At 38.7% G+C, this 26,037-nt stretch overlaps 1 protein-coding gene across 1 annotated transcript in view; it reads left to right on the plus strand.

Annotated features, from left to right (window-relative positions):
- Positions 1 to 26,037, plus strand: part of LOC139710260 (uncharacterized) — a 127,643-nt gene that overhangs the window by 47,309 nt on the left and 54,297 nt on the right. Inside the window, exons 32-53 of the mRNA XM_071622191.1 lie at positions 113 to 282; positions 1,242 to 1,339; positions 2,217 to 2,442; positions 3,767 to 3,910; positions 4,586 to 4,755; positions 5,717 to 5,889; positions 6,066 to 6,286; positions 7,389 to 7,529; positions 11,047 to 11,225; positions 11,797 to 11,805; positions 12,474 to 12,627; positions 13,278 to 13,441; positions 13,757 to 13,819; positions 15,069 to 15,171; positions 16,058 to 16,237; positions 16,893 to 17,029; positions 18,381 to 18,521; positions 22,013 to 22,087; positions 22,662 to 22,811; positions 23,344 to 23,565; positions 24,412 to 24,571; positions 25,671 to 25,854. Of these exons, the coding sequence (XP_071478292.1) occupies positions 113 to 282; positions 1,242 to 1,339; positions 2,217 to 2,442; positions 3,767 to 3,910; positions 4,586 to 4,755; positions 5,717 to 5,889; positions 6,066 to 6,286; positions 7,389 to 7,529; positions 11,047 to 11,225; positions 11,797 to 11,805; positions 12,474 to 12,627; positions 13,278 to 13,441; positions 13,757 to 13,819; positions 15,069 to 15,171; positions 16,058 to 16,237; positions 16,893 to 17,029; positions 18,381 to 18,521; positions 22,013 to 22,087; positions 22,662 to 22,811; positions 23,344 to 23,565; positions 24,412 to 24,571; positions 25,671 to 25,854 (3,264 nt within the window). The remainder of the gene's footprint in view (positions 1 to 112; positions 283 to 1,241; positions 1,340 to 2,216; positions 2,443 to 3,766; positions 3,911 to 4,585; positions 4,756 to 5,716; positions 5,890 to 6,065; positions 6,287 to 7,388; positions 7,530 to 11,046; positions 11,226 to 11,796; positions 11,806 to 12,473; positions 12,628 to 13,277; positions 13,442 to 13,756; positions 13,820 to 15,068; positions 15,172 to 16,057; positions 16,238 to 16,892; positions 17,030 to 18,380; positions 18,522 to 22,012; positions 22,088 to 22,661; positions 22,812 to 23,343; positions 23,566 to 24,411; positions 24,572 to 25,670; positions 25,855 to 26,037) is intronic.

Consider the following 26,037-nt stretch of genomic DNA (forward strand, 5'->3'; position numbering starts at 1 on the left):
CCACAAATCAGAAATCAAACTAGAAAGTGAAGTACAGTAGAAATTAATAACCCATAGCAGATGAAAAATGGAAATCAAGTGAAGAAAACAATGTCGACCTGTTGCTGTCCAGATTCACCAGCGCCATCCGGAGTGCCATGACATTTAACGGGAGTGAGGAGATCGCTGTCGGAGGAGGGGAGGAGATCTGGGTCTATGTGAACAAGGTCCTGGTCCTACAGGTCCTGAGGGAGTACCAGACCATCACCAAGTGCAAGAGGATCAGTCTAGCCAACGCCAATGGTTCGTTACTCAAGAAGGCTTCAAGACTTTGCCAAGTTTCAAATACAGTATGGTTAATTGTGTCCAGTCTGAAATACCTGATCTGCACGGTTCTATTTGTTTGCCATATTAAAGGGATCGTATAGTTTTGGTTGAGACCTAATTTCAGGTTTCTCACATTTTTTGGTGAGATAATGAGAAATCTCTTATGAAATACGAAAGAGCATGTAATTCCATGAGGAATTCAAGGTTTATTTGGTGAAATTGGTTTTGAAATGGCTGAGATATCCAAAACAGAGCGATTCTGATAAAGTGTGGGACCCACATTTTATTACGATTACTTTGTTTTACTTTGTTCTTGGATGTTTCAGTCATTCCAAACCCGATTTTCATCAAATAAACTTTGAATTCCTCTGAAAATGGTATGTTCTGTACTACAGCTGTATTTCATAAGTGTTTTCTTGGTATCTCACAAAAGTTAAAAGCCCAATTCTCATCTCCACCAATACTGTACCATCCCTTTAAAAAGCATTTATTGTGTTTCACTTATACTGTAAAACTGCTAATGTGCGTATTATTTAGATGTGACCAATTTCACTATTCCATTGAAACATGCAATCTTGGTTATTCCATTTTGTGTCCACTTTTGCTGAAAAATCTGCCATGCTACATTGTATTTATCTGGCATTTCAGCTGTATGTGTTCATTCACTTCAACTTGAGCAAGTTGTGGAACTCTGCAAATTCAACAGAAAAATATTCTTATAGTATTGTAGTCTGAGATAATAGATATGTGTGACTAGCAAGTTGCAATAATGAGAATTGTGAGGTACTGTAGATAGGTGCAAAATAGAAAGTATCCATCAATGACAGGACTACTGCATATTTCTAGGTAAATATTATGTGTTCCACATATAACCAATATGTAGCAAGAATCTACAATTTGTTTCCTTTATATTTGTAATGTATTTTATCTGACAGGAGGAGGGACCATTACACCCCAAGAAGGATCAGTTATTAATGGAGAGTGTGTTACAACCAGCAATGTACCAGCAGAGGCTCTTTCCTTGAATCTTGAGGTAAGTTAATGTTCATTGTGAAATGCTCAGATATGGTCACCCTTGAATTCCTACAAGCCATGTCATGGACACTCCGTGTCTACAAGGAGGCATTTTGAAAGCTATAAACTGTTTGAAACTTGTTGCAAATGATTGTTATGGAATGCAGGGGTGAATTCCTGTGTAGTGTCCAGTACCGTTCATTGTAGGCTATAATGGACCAGTCATTAGTTGTGATAATGAATTTTTGAAAAGCTGATGCTATGAAGAAATTTTTAACCCGCTGAGGACGAATCTCGAGTACACTCGGGCAACTGTGTACGGAAAATGTGTGTTATAGAAAAATCAGTCCATCCTCAACGGGTTAAGGTTTACTCACAGGTATTGTAGGACATTCTTTTTTTTTCATCCTGTAACATTAACAAATTCTGATGGTTATCATTTGATGGATGTGATGCTGATAATGGTATTCCATGTCAGAGTTTGCTTTGAAATGAAAACAAGTGAAATTAAATGAGACATCAAAATTAATATATGCTCACCATGATCACATAGACAGTGGAGTTAGCATATCTGGATGGGGGAGTAAAATTGGTTTCTGACAGAACAGGAAAAATAAACTCGTAAGACATATTCTGTGAATCAACCACAACGAAGGATTTTTAAATCTTATCCCAGCAGTGAAATACATGTACAGTGTATGTAATTCCTTCAGTTGATGTAGGCAAGAGATAATGGTTGCTTCTTGTTCAGTGCACAAGTCCACTTTCCAGTGCTCATCATGCATGCTCTGATGCGCATAAAACGTCAACATTAGGAAACAAATTGTTAACAGCCATAGTCGTGAGAAATCGTCGGATGTACACCGTAGATAAATCTTCCTGTTGTCGGGTTACAGGTTGGGACAACCTACCGGCTGGACATCTTCCACACCGAGCGCCAGATGTGTGCCTCCGACATCTTCCTGGAGCTGAGGAACTTTGACGTGCTGGAGGAGGGTGAGAGGTTCATCGACTACTCCGTGGAGATTAGCGAGGGACTTCCCGTCAATGGAATCGTAGAGACCATCACGGTGGCTGACCCATTCTCCGTCGGTCCCTTCTACAACGTGTCCATCATCAGCGGTGAGAATAGATCTCTGCCAAATTAAATAAAAAAGAAATGGTTGATGTGCATTTCTGCTTACAAGTGTAGCAGCAGATGTGGCAGCAATGATGACATGCATTAACCCTAACCATGCTGGGCTTCCCCCCCCCCCCCCCAGATCTCGGCAGTTGATCGTACAATATTGCCATGAAAATTGGCACATGCATTACCTATGGCGATATCTACCAAACTATTAAAAAAGAAATGGAAATTTTCATTACATTAATTAATTATGCTAATGTATGCATAAAATCATACATTTTGCTCTAAATCAGAGAGATCAAAGAGCAAAGCTCCAAGAATCCTAAATTTTGGTGATAACATTCTTTGTACCATTCCTAACAATGTACTTGAAAAAAAAATCTGGTATCATAGTTAATTTTTTTGTATTTTATTGCTTTATGAATTTCTTTGTTTTTCGAACTTTTGTTTTATCATTTTGTTTTAGCAAAATTTATGACAGAACCTATTTCAATCATAATCATGCTGAAATTAATTAATTTCAGCCTATGAAAGTGAAAATAATCATATCTTTATGAATAAGGTGAGAAAATTCCATTTGCATAGACTTTACACATAAAATCATGTTTTTGAGCCTTTTTCGGTCTGACAGGCATGTATAAAATGTCATGTAGCTTTGTAACGATATGTGCGATTTTCGCGAAAATGGTCAGTGTCAAAAGTTGCGTGAGACTTAAAAGTAAAAAGTCAGCAAATGGTGCGGTCAGAAAATTTCGCGCGGCGAATTAGCTGCAAAAAAATGTCGAGGGGGGTTGATTCAACCCCCCCCCCCCCCCCCCCGCCCTTTTAGAGTTAAGCAAATTGTTGCACTTGTGATGCCACTAGCTGTGACTGCATCTTTTGATAAACTTTTACAACATGTGCAATTACTCTGGCAGCTGCTGCACAATGACCAACAAGCTGGAAGCATTTTTGCTGTTGCCATGACAACTTTCATTTTTATTGTTGCACTAAGCACAGTTGCCATGGCAACAAGGGAGATATGGTTTATGCAATAGCTGCTGTTTTGTTCAAGAGAGTTGTGCTTATTGTAACTCTTGCAAAAACACTGAGGAATGCTGAACAGAGACAAATGACTGCATGTTGTTTTTTTTTGTATGTTTGTTTTTTTCACCTTGGCATATTTTTCCAACATAATTGATTCCAATTAATGAGAGAGTGTCTCGTATCAATGTAAAATGCTCTTCATGATGACACATTTTCTTATGCTTCTTTGACATAGTTCCACAATTGCATGTACTTGACAATACCATAATCTATCTTTTAATTTCACTCTCTCAGGTAACGAAGCCAGGCATTTCACTCTCAAAAACTACACCAGTGATAATCTTGCTGACGGCGTGTTCCCCTCCACTGTGGAACCTACCCCCACCTACACCATCGATGGAATATCCTTCCTCACTTGTGCAGTAGATCCAGTTCAGAGTAAGTGTTTTTGACCAACTCAAAACAATTTTCATCAGTGTATTTTAGATAAGGAACAACTTTTTGAAATGTTTCAAGCTGCATTATCTTGTTTTTCCTCTGAGATTCTGAAATCTCTTTTATGTTTGAGCAGAACCCAAAGTTTGACAACAAACAGACTTATCAGTGTATTTTAAAGGGATGGTACAGTTTTGGTGAAGATGAGAATTGGGCTCTTAACTTTTTGTGAGATACCGAGAAAACACTTATGATGTAGTACAGAACATACCATTTTAAGAGGAATTCAAAGTTTATTTGACGAAAATTGGGGTTGGAATGACTGAAACATCCAAAAACAAAGTAAAACAAAGCGATCGTAATAAAGTGTGGGTCCCACACTTTATTAGAATCGCTCTTTTGTGATATCTCAGCCATTTCAAAACCATTTTTCATCAAATAAACGTTGAATTCCTCATAGAATTACATGATCTCTCATATTTTATAAGAGGTTTCTCAGTATCTCACCCAAAAAATTGTTAGAAACCTGAAATTAGGTCTCAACCATAACTGTACGACACCTTAAACTATTTTCACAATGTAAAAAATCTGTATTTTTGGTGTGAGGAGGAATACTTGATTTGAAGAGACATAGGAGCAACAAAATGTATGTCCTTACTGTGTCTCCTGACTCTTTAGTTCCTGAACCAAACATAGCAGGCCATCAGGAGTACGACGTCAACACGGACCAGGTGCTCCTAACCATCGATGTCGAGACGGACTACGAGGTGGCTGATGAGTACTTGCTGATCATCAGTGTCATTGATGACAATGCCTCTCCTGTGCTCAGCGGGGAGGTCGCTATTCGGGTTGGTTTCTATTGATCTCCATTTAGTCCTTTGCTCAACTGTCGGCTTTTCTGTCATTTTCTGCCCTACTTTATATTCCTGCAATATCTTTTGTTAACCCGTTGAGGACGAGTCCGGAGTATACTCGGGCAAGCGTCTATGGGAAATGCATGTTGGAGCAAAATCAAACCCTCCTCGACGGGTTAATCATATATTCATAGGACTTTACCAGTGATTGGCATAGTTACCACCAGAATCATGGTTGGTTTGTGAAGACTTTTGTGGGCACATCCAAGTGATCTGAAGCAAAATAGTGAAGAAAATATCATGAAATATGTGGTATATATGTATGTATTTACATATTTTCCTGCCCACATGCATGTACACTTAATCTGGGTATTTGAATCAAGACAAGTCAACAAGGATTTGCACTGTATAGTTCCTATAAATGTCAAAATGTTTATCGTACAGTAAGTTGAGTGGTCAGACCTGTTGTTGCCTTTCATATAAAACTTTGAAGAAACTTGTAATTGTGGCAGCATGAAACTCCTTCAAAGTCCTTTAAAGCATGATTTCTGATGCTTGTGACACTCCCAAGAATATTTCTTTGCCCATAGTCTTTATGACACTTGGACATACAGGTAGTTGTGAGCACTAAATCGAATGAAGCATGTAGCATTCAAAGACAGCTGGTTGGAATTCTAAGCACCTATGAGAAAATCTCTACCAGAGTTTGTTGGATAAACTAAAGAACCTCGACATGAGGCTTTTGAATGTGTTTGAAATATTCTTATGACTTTGACCATGAATGCATTTTCTTTGTTTTTGTTGGAAGCCATGGGACACTAAAACTTTCAGAGCATCATGGCATGAATAATGATAGATGGGCCAATTAAGTCACTTGTTCAACTTGATACACAATGCCATGCATCCATAACTATTTCTTCTCATTGCTCACATCTCTTACGTGTAAATATTCCAGATTACTGTCTACGACATAAATGACAACTGCCCCATCTTCAACGGCAACGACAGCTTCCACTTCTTCCCCCTCCCTGTCCTGACCCAGAATGAGCTCGCCAGGGTCAACGCCTCGGACGCCGACTCGGGAGTCAACGCGGACCTGACATATCTCTCTTTGGCATTAAACCAGGAGTGAGTTATGAGGAATAATGCATATGCCAAAATTGCTACGTATCTTGTACTTTCACAATTCGGGTGCTATTCATAGAATTATTAACTGTTGTTGATTGCAACATGCATGCTTACTTTTGTAATGGTATACAAAAGTGACAAAATTTTTAAATGCTTTTGTATTTGTTTAAACACAGACCCATGGAAGAAAACTCGACGTTCTACCTGGTGCAGATGATCGTGGCCGTGGTGGATGGTGGGACGCCCTCTCGTGGCGACGTGGCCACAGTGAACCTGACGATCAGCCAGACGTGTCTGTACGATGTCCTCGGTGATCCGATACAAACCGTCATCTACACTAATGAGACTACCGGGGGCTTGTTCCTACGAGTGCCAAAGTATTACCTCTTTGAATATGGTGAGAATTATCTTTTTTTTTTGTCAACCCTTCAGTCACAGATCGAGAGATTTCAGGCAAGGTTAATCTGTCCACCAAAGGAAAGAGGGAGTTTCAAACATTTCTACACGGCTGTAGTCAAATTGATCCTGTACTCATTGAGAGATTTGTTTTGCAGAGCAGAAGAAGTAACAAAATCACCATTTTCAGTGGCATCACTCACCGCATCTCACATAGTGGTGGTGTAAAAAGGGGGCGGGGCTGCATCTAAGCTTTTCCTCAGAGAGAATGGTAAGAATTTCTTCTATCTTGTGGCATGAAAAGAGGTGACAAACCAGCCTGCATTTGGTAAGGGTTTTACAGGATGAATATGAAATACTCCAGGGCTACACAATAATTCCTGAAAAGGAAAAGAAAATGAAGAGTGCTCAAAAATGGTTTTGATTTATTTTGAGGCATTACTTCACTTTTGAACAGTCGGAGATAACCTGAATGTTGGGATTATTCAACAAGTCCCCCACTTTAATTCATTTACATGTACATGTGCCATAAATGCTTCCTGTCACAAACAATATCTAATTTGTTACTTTTTTTACATAATGTACATTGTATTTCTCTCTTTGCTGATATGCTGTTATCATGTGATTGATTGATTCCTGTATTTATATGATTGATCGATTGATTTATTCCTGTATTTTTATTCACATTTTTACTTATGTATTCTGGAATTATTTGCTCATATCTGTATTTTTTATGGAACTTTGCTCACAGACAGACTGGCAAATCCCACAAAGGATTCATTTAAAGTCTAAAATTCATTCATTTATTTCCTTCTAGCATATATCATTCTTTGTCTATTCATCTATTCGTAGTGTTACTTTTTTCCCATGGATGGATTTCCAAGATGCATGTTAAGGAATGATATTGAGACTATATATATATTCATTCATTTTAGTATGTATCATTCTTTGTCTAATGACCTTTTTCCCATGGATGGACTTCCAAGATGTACAATAAGGAATGATTGAGACTTGATATATTCATTCATTTTCTTTTTTCATATTTCAGTATTAAATTTATTTCTCTGATTATTCATCAACGTGTATCTTTTCCTCATGAATAGACTGTCGTGACCCGCGGGGGATGAGAAACGGTGTCATACAGGAGGCCCAGCTCTCAACATCCAGCACAGTCAGCAGCCAGTACGATGCAGACAGGGCACGCCTCTACCTCACCCCAGATCCAGACATCCCAGCGGGATCGGGTAAGAAGAGAGATGGTGGTGGTAGTTGTAGTGGTGATGGTGGTAATGGGATGGTAGTGCAGGGATGCTAGTTTTCCGGCAATAGCCGGAATTCTGGCTTTTTCATATTTTGGTGTCCAATTTCCGGCTTCGTTATATTATTTCCGTCTGTGTGGGAAAGCCGGAAAACACGAGAAAGAAAGAAAGAAAGAAAGAAAAACGAAAAAATATGATCATCTAAACTTACGGGACATTCACTTTCACGATTTCCGTAGTATGTTTCACATATACTTGGGCATGAGAATATCACAAAACGACTGTCATGCAAAACTAGCGCGATGTTGCTGCTGCTAGCTGGGACATGCAACACGTGCGATGATAGCGATCGAACAGTGTGTGGTGTTTCTTATGCAATGTACTATGTGCGGTCGCGGTGCATGAATCATACTGCGCTCTCGCTATAGCTACAGCGCTGAGACGGTGTGGTGAGTCGATTGAGTCAGCTTAACGAAGCAAAACTACGGATTTTACGGCACTAGGACTTCTTTATTTTTGCTACAAATTCCTTTTTTTTTGTCTCGCCCACCGGAGGTGAAGGCGAGACTAAGGGATCCAAATGGCGTCCGTCCGTCGTCCGTCCGTCGTCCGTCCGTCGTCCGTCCGTCGTCCGTCGTCCGTCCGTCGTCCGTCCGTCGTCCGTCCGTCGTCCGTCGTCCGTCACAAATGTTAAAGTTTACCTGCAAGACTCTCTTATGATGCATAACTTGGCAACTGTTACAGCAATGGCAGCCACACTTGGGTGATAGAAGCTCTAGGGGTATCTTCATGTTATGGTGTTGTCAGAGGTCATGTGATGAGGTCAAAGGTCATTTGAGGTCATATATTAAAGGGTATGTGCAAGACCCTCTTTTCTATGTTAAAGTTTACCTGCAAGACTCTCTTTTGACAAATAGCTTCACATAAGTTGCTTGGATTACAACCTAACTTGGGTCATAGATGCACTGGGGGTACCTTCATGTTATGGTGCCGTAAGAGGTCACATGATAAGGTCAAAGGTCATTTGAGGTCATACGTTAAAGTTTACTTGCAAGACTCTCTTATCACACATAACTCAGCACATGTTGCTACAATGGCAATCAAACTTGGGTGATGGTAGATGTCTCTTGGGAAGTTGAAGGTAACCACAAGGTCAAAGGTTACAGACAGGGGTCAACGAACTTTTAGGGCCCAATGTTAAGTTTTTAGGGTGCGCATTTTGTTTATGGCTCATAACTTTTGATCCCTTTGTCCGTTTGTGCCCAAACTTGGATGGAACATGTCCCTTGGGGAGGTGAAGGTCGTCACAGGTCAAAGGTCACAGACAGGGGTCAACAAACTTTTAGGGCCCAATGTTATGTTTTTAGGGCGCGTTTTGATTGTGGCTCGTAACTTTTGATCCCTATGTCCGTTTGTGACCAAACTTGGACGGTAGATGTCCCCTGGGGAGTTAAAGGTCATCACAAGGTCAAAGGTCACAGAAAGGGGTCAACAAATTTTTAGGACCCAATGTTAAGTTTTTATGGCGCGTTTCGATTATGGCTCATTACTTTTGATCCCTTTGTCCGTTTGTGACCAAACTTGGATGGTAAATGTCCCTTAGGGTATTGAAGGTCACCACAAGGTCAAAGGTCATAAGCAGGTTAATTAACTTCTGGGAGTTATAAAAAATATTAATTCCTTGTACGCGAATGGGCGAGACACAATTTGGCGATTGCCTTGTTCTAGAATGCGACCACATTATTGTCTGGAAAGCGTTATACCAGCACATGCGATTGCGATCGAACAACGTGTGGTGTTTCTAGGCGATGTACTATATGTGCGGTGCATGGATCATGCTGCGCTCTGGCTATAGCTAAGTACAGCACTGAGAGAGTATGGTGAGTCGATCGAGTCAGCTGAACGAAGCAGAACTACAGAGTTTACGGCACTAGGACTTCTTTATTTTTGCTACAAATTCATTTCTCTGGATTAGATTTGAGGGAAGAAGAGCCCTCAGAAATGCTCAGGTTGCACCAGAGAGCATCTAAGAACCCCAGAGCTTCCAGGGCCCTTGAGCGGGCCCTGGACCCCGGCCGAAGGGACTTCGCGCTTCGCGCTCGTGATGTGCGCTTCGCGCACATCAATTTCGTTCACAAAAAAAAAAATTCCGGCCTAAGAGCAATTTGCCACTGGCATCCCTGGGTAGTGGTAGTGGTGGTTGTGGTGGTCATAGAGGTGTAATTGTGGTGGTGATGGTGGTGTTGGTGGTGGTAGTGGTAATGGTGGTACTGGTGGTGGTGGTTGTGGTGATGGTGGTGGTAATGGTGGTGGTGATGATGATGATGGTGGTGGTAATGGTGATTGTGGTTGTGATGGTGGTGGTAGTGGAAGTAGTAGTGATGGTAGTGGCTGTGGTAATGGTGGTAGTGGTAGTAGTTGTGGTTGTAGTGGTAATGGTGTTGGTAGTGGTAATGGTAATGATGGTGGTAGTGGTAATGGTGGTGGTAATGGTGGTGGCAGTGATTGTGATGATGACAGTGGTGCTGGTGGAGGCGGTAAGAGTAATGGTGGTTTTGGTATGCAGCGGTGGTTGTGATGGTGGTTATTATAATGGTGGTATGGTGGCTGTTGTGATGGTGTCGGTTATTATAATGGTGGTGGTGGTAGTGGTGGTGGTAGGGGTAGTGATGGTTATGATGATGGTGAAAATGGCAGTGGTGGTAATGGTGGTGGTAGTGTTCATCGTCATATCTTTTGTGGCAGTAGAGGATGGGTAGCATTGCTATCGGGGGTGCTGGTGATGCTGTGATGATGATGATGATGCTATGAGACAGTGATGATGGTAGTTTTGGTAGTGAGAGTGGTAACAGTAGTGGTTCAGGTTCTGGTGATCATTATGATGCTAGTGGTATTGATGGTGGTTGTGGGTGTGGCAGTGGTGTTTGTGATAATGATGTGGTTGTGGTTATTTTGCATTGTATATTTGTGATGGATAGTAGCCAGCTTTGGTGGTGATTGCAAAGTAATTGGAAATGATTCTGTCGTGGGATGTAGTCAGTAATAATTGCCATGGTCAATGTAGCCGTAGCAAACTGGGCAGTAACCAGGGCCCCATTTTATAAAAGATGTTAGGATAGCAACTCTTGCTGGAATGGAAATTTCCAATAACAACAGCCAATCGGGAAGCCGTCTTCTTGTCGTTACCATGACAATTCCCATTCCAGGAAGAGTTGCTATCATATCAACTTTTTATGAAACGGGGCCCATCAGAGAAGGCTCTGTGGTTGTGATGATAGTGTGGCGGTGGTAGTAGTGACTGTAGTGGAAATTGCATTAACTTTTAAAATAGACAAAGTAATCTGAATCTTTACAGAGTTGTTTGCATGTCGAAAGATATTTGGCATTGTTCCATTAACCCGTTAAGGACGAGTCCCGAGAATACTCAGGCAGGTGTCTGTGGGAAATGAGTGTTGTAGCAAAATCATTCCATCCTAAACGGGTTAATTTCCTTTTTGACCAGGCTGGGTGCCAGCGGTTTCGGACACTACCCAGTGGATCCAGGTGGACATGGAAGAGGTGACCATCTTCTCCGGGCTCCAGACCCAGGGCAGCTCGGACAATGACTATTGGGTGGAGACCTACCAGGTTGCCTATAGCAACGACACCTCCAGCTGGACTTATGTTCAAGAGGGGGGTAGTGCTAAGGTAAGGTCCCCTCCAATCTCTTCTCTCTATACATCATATTCATGTACCACTGCTAGCAGGAAAGTTCCTCATTGCTCAAGTATTTGTGTGTGTTGTTGTTTTTCTTTTTCTTTGTAGGCTGTCATCAATTATCAACCACCTTGTTAGGATGGCAGGCTCCTGCATTTTTTTGTTCCTCTGTAATTTGAATTTGTTTTATATTTGCCTTGCAATGCACCAGTTTAGATATTTTGACAATTGACAGTGACTTAATAGGCCTATAGGTTGTGCTTTTCTAGAGTGTTTGGTCAAATACATGTTGCATACTACATTGTTGTTTTTATTCATATCCAGTATTGACAGGTAATGCAGGGAAAAAAAATCAAACTGAATTGAGCTTCATGTATATACATGAAACTGACTGATTCAATTAGAAGTTGATATGGGTAATAAACCTAATTCTGATGTGATTTCTGAAGCAAAGTTATTGTCTTCTTTGGTGCATGTCACTTGTAATCTGTGTGCAAATGGTTTAATAAGTGAAAAATTGAGCAAATGAAATGGGATTCCAATTGTTACTCTACAGAATGATGTGGTTGTTACACATTGTACTTGAAGTGTATTGAATATAAGCAGCAAAGAGTGAGGTTATTGAATTTGTCTTAGAAGTGACTGTATAAATTTGTAGTTTGGCTATTATGACACTTATGACTCTCTATTCATATCTTCTCCAGATTATGCTGTGATTTGCATTTTAATAGCAATCTCGGCATAATAAGATACAAAGTGCCCAGTCTTGTAATGAGTCACATTATGCAGTGTCTGTGTTATGGGATTCTTGATTCTAGGAGCAAATTTTATTTAACACTTTACGTGCCATCCTAATTACTTATTCTTAGGTTTGGGTGCAAAATTTGTGCATATCCGACTCATTAGCATAGAAAGGGTGAAATGTTGAACTTCTGTTGATCAGGCAGCCTCCTATCAAAATGTTTGTTCATGATTGTAATAGGGAAATTAATGTGTTGGATTTCTGTCAAACTTCTAATGCAAATTCAAGCAAGAATTTGGGTGAAATTGAATCACGTGAATGAGCTTTGCAGATTGTGGCTAATGACAGCATTGCAAAGGTTGTATGCATTTTCCTTTGTGACAAGCTTTAATTCTTAGTAGAAACATAATTATAGAATTCTGTTAGCATTTCTGTACACAACAAAATGCGTCAGACTGTTGGGAATGGCATTTTGTTATTATTTCTGGCAGGATTTTGATGCCAACTCAAACAAGAATGGGCTGAAAGTGAACACGTTTGAAGAGGTTTATGCCCGGTACATCAGGATCTACCCCAAGACGTGGAACAATGAGATAGGGCTTCGCTTCGAGATCCTTGGCTGCACAACGGAGAGAAGATTCCGACGTAAGTCACATTGTTCTTCTCTGTATTGTAATTATTTTGATTCATTCAATTGTATGATGTATTGTACCGTGTGGTTTTCTCATTTTTCTGAATGTTTGCTCAAGAAACACTGGGGATCTTTCTATTGAGACTAAAGATATGTCTTATTGTACACTTGTGGAAATTTTTCCCCAAGTACATTTAATTTGAACATGTTGGTTGAGATGAAGTTTGCATGTTTTTAATTCTACAAATTTAAGATATGAAGGAGTGTCGCTCACAACAAGTCAAAAATGCTTTTATCTTTGTGCTAGACACAAAAATAACACAAAAAAAAACCCAAAGATAAGTGCAATGAAGTGAAAAAAATATATATACCTAATTTGCATGCCGAGTTTGAGTGTATGTGAAAGAAACATTCACAAAGTTGATTCAGTCATTTGGACATTTTGATGAGTGACATGTCATGTTTAGTATCATATTCTATTATATATGTTATACATGTATATTGATAAACAGTGTAGTTACATAGGGCCTTTATTGTGTAAATGTGCGGAGCATCTTGCCTGACAACTCTTTGTCAAGTACGTGATACTGTTTCTATGAGTTTCTTTGAATAAAAAAAAAATGGTGCTTCATAATGACTTGACTTTCTGTACTCCTCTTTAAAGATCTTTCTCAGTGTGAGCGATGCGAGACAACAAACTACTGCATCGGGGATGGTCTCCAGAGGCCGTGTGGACGCTGCGACCCGCCACAGGCTGACTGCCCTCGCTCGCCCACTGAGCATTCATTCGGCCACGCTTCTGAATGCTCCGAGTGCCCCATTGGATGGGTAAGAACCATAGGAACTGAGAAGGAATATCCATTCGTTTTGTTTTCCCTGTCTCTCTTCTTTGGGAATGTAATGTCAAAATGAAGACGTGTAAGTTAGGATCTTCTTTGTCTTTCTTGAACTCTTGTAGATATTTCATAATACATGATTGTTTAATTGTAATGTTTTTGCAACTGTGGAAGTTTTTGTTAATGATTAGATGTAAAGAATATCAGTTGAATTTGAACATGAAAGTATTAAAGGAAGATTGAAATTAAATTGAAGTTTTTATACAATGCCTGATGCAGAATTCTTTTTTGTTTTCTCCCATAAAAGCTGTGCGTGGATGGCTACGCTACTCACTGTCCAACCTACACGTTTGCCACTTGCAACACCACAGTAAGTATGGCAGTCACGGATGTGGTGTTTTTCATACATCTTTCACTCATCTGCCTTCATTAACATGTGAACCTACATTATGAGTGATGACATTTTTTTCATTGGGTGGAAGGGCATTATCTTGAACCCTCTTCACTTTCTTTTCCCACCTAGAAATGCAAGTTGTACATACAGTACAAGTGAAGAGTTTGTTTGCAAAAATCGATAAGTCCATTTTTGAAGATTTTGAAGTATGATCTCTGTCATAAAGTACAAAATAATACCTTTTAAATGATACATTGGTCACTACATATAAAGGTACATTTTTGAAGTTATGGTCAAAAGAAGCAACATTTTTCTTATTATTCTCTTTATTTTTCTTGACCTTTAATGGCAAATATCTCCATTTGGCAAATATGGACTTATCGGTTTTTGCAAACAAACTCTTCAGTATGTTCCAATGAGTGCTGAATACAGATGTATTCATAGAAGCAGGGTCGTATAATGAAAAACTGGATGTAACAATAAAAAAAAAGAAGAGTTTTGGGTACTCGGTAGTTTCACATTATACTCCATACAAGTTTTGAGCAAATTATCGTTTAAACATTACTAACATATGAGAGAAAAAAGAAGAAGAAACACTGTTGTTTTACTCTTTCATGTATGCAGTGATAATAATAAAGAAATAAAGTCCAGTAGGGTGTAAACTACAGGTATTACCTGACTGATACATCACATGAAAGATAAATCATACACACTTCCTGAAAATTTCCGACACACATCTTAAAGTATATGAGAATGTCCTTAGGATGTCCACTCCTTTCATTCGTTACATTTGTTCCTTGTTTAAGTGAACATTTCTGCCTTACTTCTCTGTGACTGCATGAGAAATGAGTCACTCATATTCCATCAAGTATTTGATCATCAAAATTTTCAATAGTTCCGAGTGTAATACTGCCCTTGCCTAAATTAGAAAAATTGGGTGTTTTGTGGGCACCAATATTGAGATTCATGTAGCCTAACCATCATAGCTCTTGATATTTCATCAAATGTTACGTTTAAGGTCTTCAATATTTTTGGTTGTTTGGAGTGTGATATTACAAGTTGTACAGTTGTACATCATTAGACAGTATATAATGTAGCTGTATTGTACTGTAGGTATGTTGATTATAAGATTACTTGACCAGAGCTATTCAAAACTTATTCCTTTTGCTGTGCAAAATCTACAAGTTAACTGTTGTAAGTGTCTTACCACCCTTTCTCCCCCCAGTTCTGTCCCGATGAGTGTACAACTTGTGAGGCAGGGACAGCCTGCTTTGATGGACAGAGGTTCCCTTGTGGACCAGGAACTTTCTCCAGGGGATATGACACAGGTAACATAAAGACCAGGATATTATAGTGAAAGTATTTACAAAATGAAACTGCTGATAGCAGTTAATGACCCTTATATTCTTTGTTTTTGGTTTTTGTTTTGTTTTGGTAGTCAAGTGCAGTGTATCATCAATTTGACGAGTTCATACTGATTGTGGCATTTTATTTTGTTTCATTTTGTCACATCATATTCAGGGGATAAGACATAGGTAACATAAAGACCATTATAGTGGAAGTAATTCCCGCAAATTGATCACAGTAAATTGCTCTCATTTTCTCTGTTTTTTTTTTGTAGTCAGGCATTATCTATTCGGCAACTTCATATTTATTTGATTGTGGCATTTATTTTTTTTCCATTTATTTCTTGTTACCTGCTAATAATGCTTGTCATTTCCTTTTTTGGCAGTTGAAAAACAGAAATCAATAATAGTCCACAGTCAATATCTGGTTTATCAAGTGATATAAACAAAAAAGAAAGTTATTACATTACCTGTTGAGATTTAGATTATCTAGCAAAATCTAGGAACATTGCAAGGAATGAAATGGCCTTTTACATTTGACCTTTGACCTTTTTAATATATCACAGAGTTCTGCAAGTCATGTCCTCTGGGGAAAAAAAAAGAAAGTTCTTATATTGCCTGTTGAGATATGAATCAGGCAAAATCTGGGAACAATGCAAAAAAATATAAATGAACTTTTACAATTGACCTATAACCTTTTTAATATCACACAGAGTTCTGCAAGTCATGCCCTGCGGAAGAAAAAAAAGAAGGAGAAAATTCTTACAGTACGTGTTGAGATATGAATCAGGCAAAATCTGGGAACAATGCAAAAAAATATATAGATGACCTTTCACATTTAACCTATAACCTTTTTAATATCTCACAGAGTTCTGCATGTCCTGTGCCCCTGGATCTTACAACAATGAGTCTCTCCAGTCTGAATGTACCTGTTGTGACAGCGGGTTTAGCAGCACAGAGGGAAAGACAGAGTGCGCCCCCTGTCAGCCAAGCGAGTTCTCGTTGGGAGACTGTTCGGTGTGCCAGCCATGTCTGTCGGAAGCTGATTGTGAGTTTGTAAAGATGTGATATGATCAGAAAATAATTGACAATTATGAGTTTTAACCCATCAAACCATGGTGGGGAGGGGGGGGGGGGAACTTGCTGCAGAAGATATTACATGTATCTTACCATCATTAGAATGGTGTCTCTGAATTCTTCTGCATATCTTATATTAAATTGGACCCCTTTTCATAGAAGATGTTGGGATCGCAACTGTTGCTGGAAAGCGACTTCCCATAGCAACAACCAACCAGGAAGCCGGGCTTTTTTTTTTTACTTACGCCCTTCCAGCAAAAGTTGCTATCATTCTTTTGTTGTTGTTGTTGTTCTTGTGTTCTTTTGTTTTATGTATTTGTGAAAGGGGCTGCTCTTAGATTCAGAAAATCTGAACAAAGTCAGGAAGAAATTTATTGCTAATTTGCGAAGATTAAAATGACATCATCTGGTGTTTTTTGTTTTTTGTCAGGTACCCACACACTTTGCCCATTTTTTTATTGTATCAATAAACACAAAATGATATGACAGAGTTCAACATTTAATATGTAATGCAAATATGATTTCTTGATTCACAGTCATAATATATTGAATCAGCTGTCACCAGGTTGTATATTTTGTTAGTTTACTGTTGTATTTTTTCGTAATTTTTTTCTTCACTTGCAAAGGTCCCTGTCTCTCCTTCCCTGACCCATGCACCGAGGGGGTGACTTGTGTGAACACGGGAGGTAACGGAGGCTACAGGTGTCTGGACTGCCCCAAGGGATTTACTGGCACGGGAGATAACTGCCAAGATATCAACGAGGTACACAAATAATGAGAAGACTAGAAGATTTAAAGATAAATGAGTTTATTATGATGAACTGATAGATGAATAAGTGTATATATCATAAACATATCACATCAGATAGCTTGCTTGGCATAAACTTATATGCAAAAGCAGGATTGGTGGATCAGAGGTAATTGGGCATTTGAACAGGAAGATAGGATTATTTACATGTAAGTTGTACATACAGATGCAGAGGAAGATATGATTGTCTCCCATGAATAGCTGTCAAGATATCAGTGAGATATGGAGGGATGGATGAAGGGATTGACAGATAGTATTGTGCAACGATTGACAGATAGATGGATGCAGACATGCACAGATTTCAGACAGACAGACATATTGGGCCACTAAAGTGATGGTTGAGGAATTAACTACATGGAGGTATCTGTCAAAAGGGACAAAGTGATTTGCAGACATATGAACAGATAAAACAAATTCACTGTACAGTGTATATGAATAGATAGGTAGATAAACAAACAAACAAATAACAGGTAGATGGACAGATGGATTGAATGCTCACTAATATAGATGAAGATGAATACTGGTATTAAAGAAGAAAGGGAACAAATGGAGGAGAATAGTGTATCAAAAGTAAAGATGTCAACACATTTGAAACATTACGCTGTAGTGATTGTTCCCAGTCAATAGGTTTACCTGAGAAACATGACACTGTGAGCTTTATGGACAAGTATGCTTTAGTTTTGAATTACCTGATGATGAAATCTTTTAATACATTGTCAAATAGCTTAGTTTTGATCTTTGTCTGCTGTGTAATTTTGGTAAATATAGCAAAATGAAACTAAGTTAATCATACACTCAGATATTAGAGCCCAGTAGATGAGATACATTTGGTAAAATCTAGATAAAGAAATCTCTTACTGACCAGAGAACTGATTAAAATGGATGCCTTGATTGCATAAAAAGTAGATAGATAGCTTGAAAAATATAAATGTAGGTGGATCAACAGATACAAAGAAACACATGTAGATAGATAGATAGATAGATAGATAGATAGATAGATAGATAGATAGATAGATAGATAGAGATGATAGACAGTATAGATAGATAGATAGATAGATACAATGTAGATAGATAGATAGATAGACTGATATATGGATGTATGGATAGATAGATTGATAGATAGAGATTAGAAAAGGGTGACGGAGGGAGAGTTGCTCTGATGGAAAAAAAGGAAATTCAACAACTGTAGATAGATAGATAGATATATAGAGAGGTAGATAGATTTATTGAGAGAGAGTTGCTCCGATGGAAAAAGAAATCAACAACTAATAAGATTTCATCTTCCATCTGCTTCTCAACTTTTCAGTGTGTGGAGGCTAATCCATGCTTCAACACCAGCGCCTGTGTGAACTTTGAACCCGGCTTTGAGTGTGGGGCGTGTCCACTGGGCTACACAGGAACCACACCCCATGGAATTGGTGTGGATTATGCCAACAATAACCAACAGGTTGGTAATGGTTTCCTTCCTTAAAATGTTTTAAGGTAATTATCTTTACATAGCAATCTCCAATCACAGTCAAATGAATTCAGTATTAAAATCTATTTCAAAAATCATGGTTTCCTGTCACATCTTCACAAGATTATTAGCATTTTTTTTTTCATTGCAACTGGCAAATTGACAAATTGCCGTACTTCAACGTAGTATGAGACACCTGTCCAGTGATCATAAGTGTGTACATTTTAATCCTGCCCGAGTTGGTATGCCCATGATTTTTATGCCTCCGCAACGAAGTGGCCGGAGGCATTATGTTTTCGGGTCGTCCGTCCGTCCGTCCGTCCGTCCGTCCGTCCGTCCGTCCGTCCGTACGTCCGTACGTCCGTCCGTCCCGTTTTGTTTTTGTCGATATCTCAAGAACCGTGTGGTGGTTTTACATCAAACTTGGTATGAGGGTATATCCTTGGGGGATAATACTTTGTGTGGATTTTAGGGTCACAGGGTCAAAGGTCAAAGGTCACAGGTTATTTTGTGAAAAAAAATTTGAAATTTCATGTTTTTCTCCATATCTCGCAAATGGTTCAAGGTATCTTCATGGAACTTAGTATATATGCTTGTACTGATGGGCAGTGATTATCTAGGGAAGTTGGGGTCGTGGGTCAAAGGTCAGGGGGTCAAAGGTCAAGGTCAACTCCTCAAAATATCACTACTTTCCTTAGAATGCAATATGCCTGAAGGTTTTTTTTTTTTTAACTTGATGTATGGCATGTATTACCCAATATATATTTTTGGGGAAGTTTCTTGCCAAAAGGTCAAAGGTCAAAAGGTCAAAGGTCAAGTGAAAGTGCTAAATTGCACTTTTTCCTCCATATCTCGAAAGTAACTCCAGGTATCATCATGAAACTTACATATTTATGCATGTTCAACCTAACAGTGATTCTCTTTGGAACTGTGAGGTCAAAGGTCAAAGGCCAGGTTTAGATAATGCTATTTTCCCATTTGATACTGAAATTATACTTTTCCTCAATACCTTGAAAATTACTCAATGCATAAACTTATAAAAGGGTCAAAAGTCAAGTAAAAATCATCAGTTCCCCAAATACCTGCACTCTGACATTTTAATCATTCATCCAATTGAACCTAGTTCTAGGAAAGTGAACATTCAGCACATTTGTGTCAAACCTGTCCTTTTAATATTTTGCCAATTGTGTGAAACTGTCATCACACATTGTCAAGACATTGTACTATAGACCTATTAGGAGAACCATGCATTATGGCGGAGGCATATCAGTAGCCATAGCGATATGTCTAGTTTTATCATGGCTACTACAAAAACACAAACTAATTTGGTGTTTATTTACATTGATGTAGGGCAGTTTGTCAATCAATTGCAATAAAAACGACTCGACGCAAGAATTTCATAAATTTGAGAAATATTTTTTGCTAAAATACTGTATAGTGCAATGTATATCATCTTCAAGTTGGGATAATGCAAATGCAATACATATCTTCTCAGTTGTCATCACTTTGCTTAGATGACATTAAGCATTTTGATCCTGGTAGATTTTATTTTATATCTCTACTATACTTCTACAGCTCTCCCGGTTCTTTCTCTGTAGTACCAGGATTCAGCAAACTTTTAATGCAACCTGCAAAAGTACCTTTCACAGTCATGATAATAGGGAGCTTTAGATTTTCCCGACGGGGACGCTCAGAGGAGAAAAAACCGGATCTGAGCGTGCGCAGAATCGCGTATCAGAAGCGATCTATTTATAGCTCGTGCGCCTGAGTTTTCACTACACGTTCTGTTCATGATTGTAAACAGCTACTTGATGCGACGGTCATATGGGGCCGCCATTTTTTTTTTATACGTTGCGTCTCAGCGTAATCTAAAGCTACTTTTCAGCACGACACGGGGAGAGGAGAACGTTCAGCTCAAGCGTCATCTCAAACGGCGGCGCAGCAAATCTAAAGCTCCCTATTGCATAGTTTGGTCCTGTAAGACAGTAGAACGGTCAGAGTAGATAGCATTAGTCTCATTTATGTTTCTCATTCTTTAACCCCTTGGGGAATCTTTCAAACAGAGGCAGGTGGGGTAGCATTCCACCCCCCTCCCACCCCCATTGCTACATTTACTTTCTCTATTCTTGTCATGTGTGGAACTTTACCTTTATTGATGGTATGTATTTGTACTATACTCTGTTTCCCAACCTTTTAATTCTTATAGTTGTTTGGTAAGTGTCAATCTGGCATTAGAATCTTTTGCATGATGCACTTTTAATATTTTCTACATGGTAGTTCTTTACTTATTTTCTTCTTTGTCTTTTCTTTTTTTTTTCTTTTTTTTTGCATGCTGCATGCTCATTATAAGTAACACTATTGTTGGCTAAAGCCCTATATTGTACACTGCAAATGTGACATTTTTAATGAACCCTGTATGATTCAATGGTAAACCATTATATTTTACAGTGTCCCGAAATGTATGTGCATGTATTGTAACAGTAATTATTTGAGTGGAGAAGCTATATATTATTTTATTTTTCCAGTGTAAATGCAAATTATGTACACTGCAGTTGGCTATGATCACAAATGTACTTACAATGTACAAAGTGTACAATGTACTCTTATGTATAAAGTGGTAACTTGATTTACTTCTGCAATGTATAGATTCTATTATGACTATCTTTCCATTCTTTTGTAACTCTTCTTCGTTCTCTTTCTACATGTATATCTTTCTAATTATTTGCCATTGTTATATCATTCCTTTCTTTTTTGTGCTGTCAGTAATATGAACACATAACATGTTTCATTGTGTTATCATATCATGTTTGAAATTGTTGTATTACATGGAAGCACAGTGAATTAAATTGTGCACACTCATTAAAGTATTGAATTATATCATGCCCAATTCAGTTCACTTCTTATAGCAAGATTCTCTGTTGTTCAACATAATCAAATGAAGTGATTTTACTTGCAACTTTTCTTTTATCATTGGATGATATGAAAATTTAATGGAAGCTACATGTGAGCCACTTCATTTCATTAAGTATCCTACTGCACTTCATTACTGTTACAAAGCCATGACTGCAATTTGGTATGTGTGGGATGAAATATGCCAACTGTATAATGAGTTCATTTTAAACGAGGCATTGCATGTTTATTCTGTTGTTGTTGTAAGGACAACTTACAATTCATCCCTGACATTCTTATGATTTGTTTGATTTGTGCCTAAGGACTACTCCGTGAGAATATTTCAATTAACTGTTTCAGAGAGTAGAATTTAATTTCAGGTTTTCAAGCACACAATTGGATTACTGTACCTACATGTACTATAAACATTCATTAGCATGAAATGATCCTTTTTTATTTTTTCAGGTATACTCAAAAAAGATATGATCTTTTATTTTCTCATGCTTAATTAACCGCAAGCTCTGCTGTAACCAAATTATTATCCAATACAGTGTACGTTCTGATCCCTCGATTTACAATATGTCACGTTGCAGGTTTGTGAGGATGTTGATGAGTGCGCAACAGACAATGGTGGATGCGACGATGATGTGGAATGCACAAACACAGTGGTAAGTGGAAGAGTTGTAAACAAAGAGAACTTCACTCCCCACCAGTAAGGGGACACATGGAATTATGTTTTCAGTGTTTGCGCAAGGATGAAAGATAACTGAGGTAAATCAGACAATATCTGTTCAAAAAAAATGTATTTCTTCAGGTTTGGTTGCTCCCGCACATTTCGTCCCTTCAAGATGTCAGCTTTACAATGGATTTGATTTAACTGGTGTAGGGTCAGCAGAAACCACCCCAACCACTCTTTTTAACTGCAATATACCAATTGACTTGAAATGCTTCATATGGAAGATAACTTTCTTCACAAGGACCAGCCAGTCGATATCATCACTCATTTTTTTTTTCACAGTTAGCTTTCTTTTCTAACTTGGTCTTGTATTGAAGACCCTATTTTGGCAGATTTGTGATCTTTTCCTTCTAGTTGATTGTTTTTTACACGCACAAAATGAGTTAAGCTTGTATTCAGTTGATTTCTTGAAGCAACAAATATCTGGGGGGGGGGAATAAATGACAGATTTATATTTCTGGAAAGCGTTTGATTGATATTTGAATTTTCCCACCTCTATGATGCAGGGTAGCTACATGTGCGGCACCTGTCCACCGGGGTACGTAGGAAACAACGTGGCTGGCTGCTCACCGGGAGATTACTGTATCCTAAATCTCCACGACTGCGACAGCAACGCCGCATGCACCTCCACTGGGGCAGGAACATTCACCTGTGAGGTAACAGAGTCTGGATCTGTCTCATAACTCTGTTTGTAGTTTTATTCTCATTTCAGTGTATGTATAAGGAGCTACACTGTACACGCTTAGAGAGCAGTCATTGTTGGAGTCAACTGCAGAGTCAAGGTTGATTCTGTGCAAGTCAGAGCATAAATCAGGGCCCTGTTTTATCAAAAGATAAAATCGATTTTAAATTTCCTTACCACACAAGCTGCCATGGACATGATATCAACTTTATTATCAATTTTAACTCTTCATAAAATCTGCTTTAAACCCATTCTGTGCCGGCAACTTTTGATGGTTTTTATAGTGCTATGAAGTTTTTTTTTTTTTTTTTTTTGTGGCAATGACACTACACATATAAAGGCCCATTAATGTTAAGCTCATATTGGAAGATAGAATGTAGATTTATCCTTGAAATGAAAGCATCAGAACCCAAATATACAGACTGTTTATCTAGAGAACTATTAAATATGATCACTAATAATTGTTCTGATTGCTCTGGATATGTGTGTTTGTCCTGAACTTACAGTGCAATGACGGGTACGCCGGGAACGGTAAATTCTGCGGGGTCGATGTCGACACCGATGGCCACCCATCAACATCTCTGGAGTGCAGCGATGGGGGCAACAACGAATGCCGCCGGGACAACTGTGAGACCGTCCCCAACAGCGGGCAGGAGGACAACGACAACGACCAGATTGGGGACGAGTGCGACAAGGACGACGACAACGACAGCATCTATGACGAAAATGTGAGTGGAAGGGACAAACAGAAGGAGCTACACATTGTATGTACATGTACCAAAAACTGCCTAACCATTATCAGAGAACTCGTGGGGTTAAACTAAGCCAGAAGGGGACTGAAGGTTTTGATACACTTAGTTTGACTATGGATGTAGCATTTCTTCGCTTGGGTGACAAGACCTTGTATCTGAAATTTTGGTGAAAATTACATTTTTGGATTAATGATCAAATGATTGGTTAAGTGATGTCCTGTCAAATTTCTAACTATATTACCCAAAAAATTGAAGCCACCATAGCATGTCAAAGGATTTAGGCTTTCTCATCTGTTATAGTGCTTTGGCCGCCAGGTTATTTGGCTCTCCTCAACAAATTTTTTTGATACGCGGTCTTGTCGCCCCAGCAACGATTTGCTATCTGGGAGGGGCAGGGAACACAGAACAATATCAAGAACAAATAGGGTTCGATGGGGAGATGTACTCCATCCAATTTAATACTTTTTAGTGACTTATTGTCATAAAGGGAACTGGAACATTGAATAATTTCGTCATGAAACAACTAACTATTGATGACATACAGACAAGACGAGAATATGCATAAAGTCTTCTTCTCACTGTTTCTTTTTGTTGTGAACATGGCTCGACACTTTACTCTCTGGAGTTATAATAAGCTGAGCAGCAAAAGGCAAATTTGGTTTGAAGCTTCCATACAGCGCTATGGTTCATGACTACGTAGTTTGTTACGGTAATTCCCAAGGTGCAACAAAATGAAATAATCTGACAAGTCTTGTGATCAAAACCAGTAGATGCTCCTCCTACTCCTCCTCACAATCCCCATTCCCCATCTCTCGTTGCCAGGACAACTGTCAGTACGTGGCCAACCTGGACCAGGCTGACCAGGACGGAGATGGGTATGGGGACGCCTGCGATGTCTGCCCTTCGACCTACGACCCCGACCAGATCGACACGGACGGGGACGGAGATGGCAACGAATGTGACACGGATGACGACGGAGATGGTGAGACTAAGAGAGAGAGCATCAGTTTTTAGAGGAAAGACCAAAAAGAGAGAAAGAGATATATGGGAAATGAACTGTCTTTGAATGCACTTCCTTCTTCAGATTCACTATTGCCAAATTGTGCATCATACTTACAGGACAAGAACAAATGAAAAAAGAATGTTGTACTTACCAAAATTTAGAACCACACAGGGACAATTTTCAATTTCTTACTTAGGACCAAAACTTTGGAACACATTGCCACGAGAAATGCGTGAACAAAGCAAAAGATCTACATTTCGTAAACGCCTTGCAGATTTCCTTCTCTAATAGATATTGTATCAAGTATAACTAGTTTTCTATGTTAGAAAATATATGATGTACGTTGTATTTAAATATTAACAGCCATTTCAACCAACCATGTAATAATTTTTCGTTTGTGTTTAGCTTTTAGTATGAAGATCAAGGTGACCAATCTCGACTAGCACGTATGCTAACTTTTGGTTTCCTTGTTAACAACAACTTTGTAGAATTACGCTACATTTATCACATTTAAATCTCAAATGTCTTCATTTAATCATGTTATTGTAAAGGAGTAATAGATAAGTATTTTTTTTCATATATGTATGTAAATACAATTGTATAATGATTGAAAATGTACATGTTCAAATGTTGTTGCTAATAAAAACTTCAAACTTCAAACTTCAAATACCAGGCACATTACCAGGCAAACAAAGAAAAGAAGGTGTTTCTTCTTGCATTTTCCCTGCACATAAATTTGTTACTCTTTAATGAGAATAGATTAATTCAGTTGAATCATACCAAAAGGTAGCAATAGCTCTACATAGAATTATAACCATTAATTTTGTCTCAATTTTAGTGATTCTTCCCTCTCTGCTGATGTGTCGATGCCATTTTTCTTCTGAAGTGGATGGACATGAGAAATTGAACTAATGTATACTAGTCTATTCAAAATACTGTATATGTGCATGGCATCACTAGATACTACACAACCTCAATTCGTTTCAACATCATTTTATTAAGTTCATTCAGAATATGTGCATGACATCACTATATACCACACAACTTTAATTCATTTCAACATCATCTTCCCCCAAAGGCATTTTGGATAGTTCAGACAACTGCCCGCTCTTCAACAGCACTGACCAGACGGACACGGACGGTGACGGTGTCGGTGACGTCTGCGACAACTGCCCGGACGATTCCAACTCTGACCAGGCTGACAGCGACCAGAACGGATACGGTGACGCCTGCGACGTCGTCACGGGGATCAACAAAGACCAGTGAGTGCAAATCTGAATCACACAAAACATCATCATGAATTCAATCACATGTAATATATAAGCACATCAAGATTTTTTTTTTCCAAGAAAGAAATGAAAAAGTACACAAATTTGTTAGAAAAAAAACCCTGTAAATATGAGTTTGAGACAATCACATAAGTTGTATTTGCAACATGGAGCTAT

The sequence above is a fragment of the Diadema antillarum genome, unplaced genomic scaffold (assembly GCF_040938485.1).
Source record: "Diadema antillarum isolate AM-2024a unplaced genomic scaffold, OU_Dant_1.0 seq00001517_RagTag, whole genome shotgun sequence".
NCBI classification, from domain to species: domain Eukaryota; kingdom Metazoa; phylum Echinodermata; class Echinoidea; order Diadematoida; family Diadematidae; genus Diadema; species Diadema antillarum.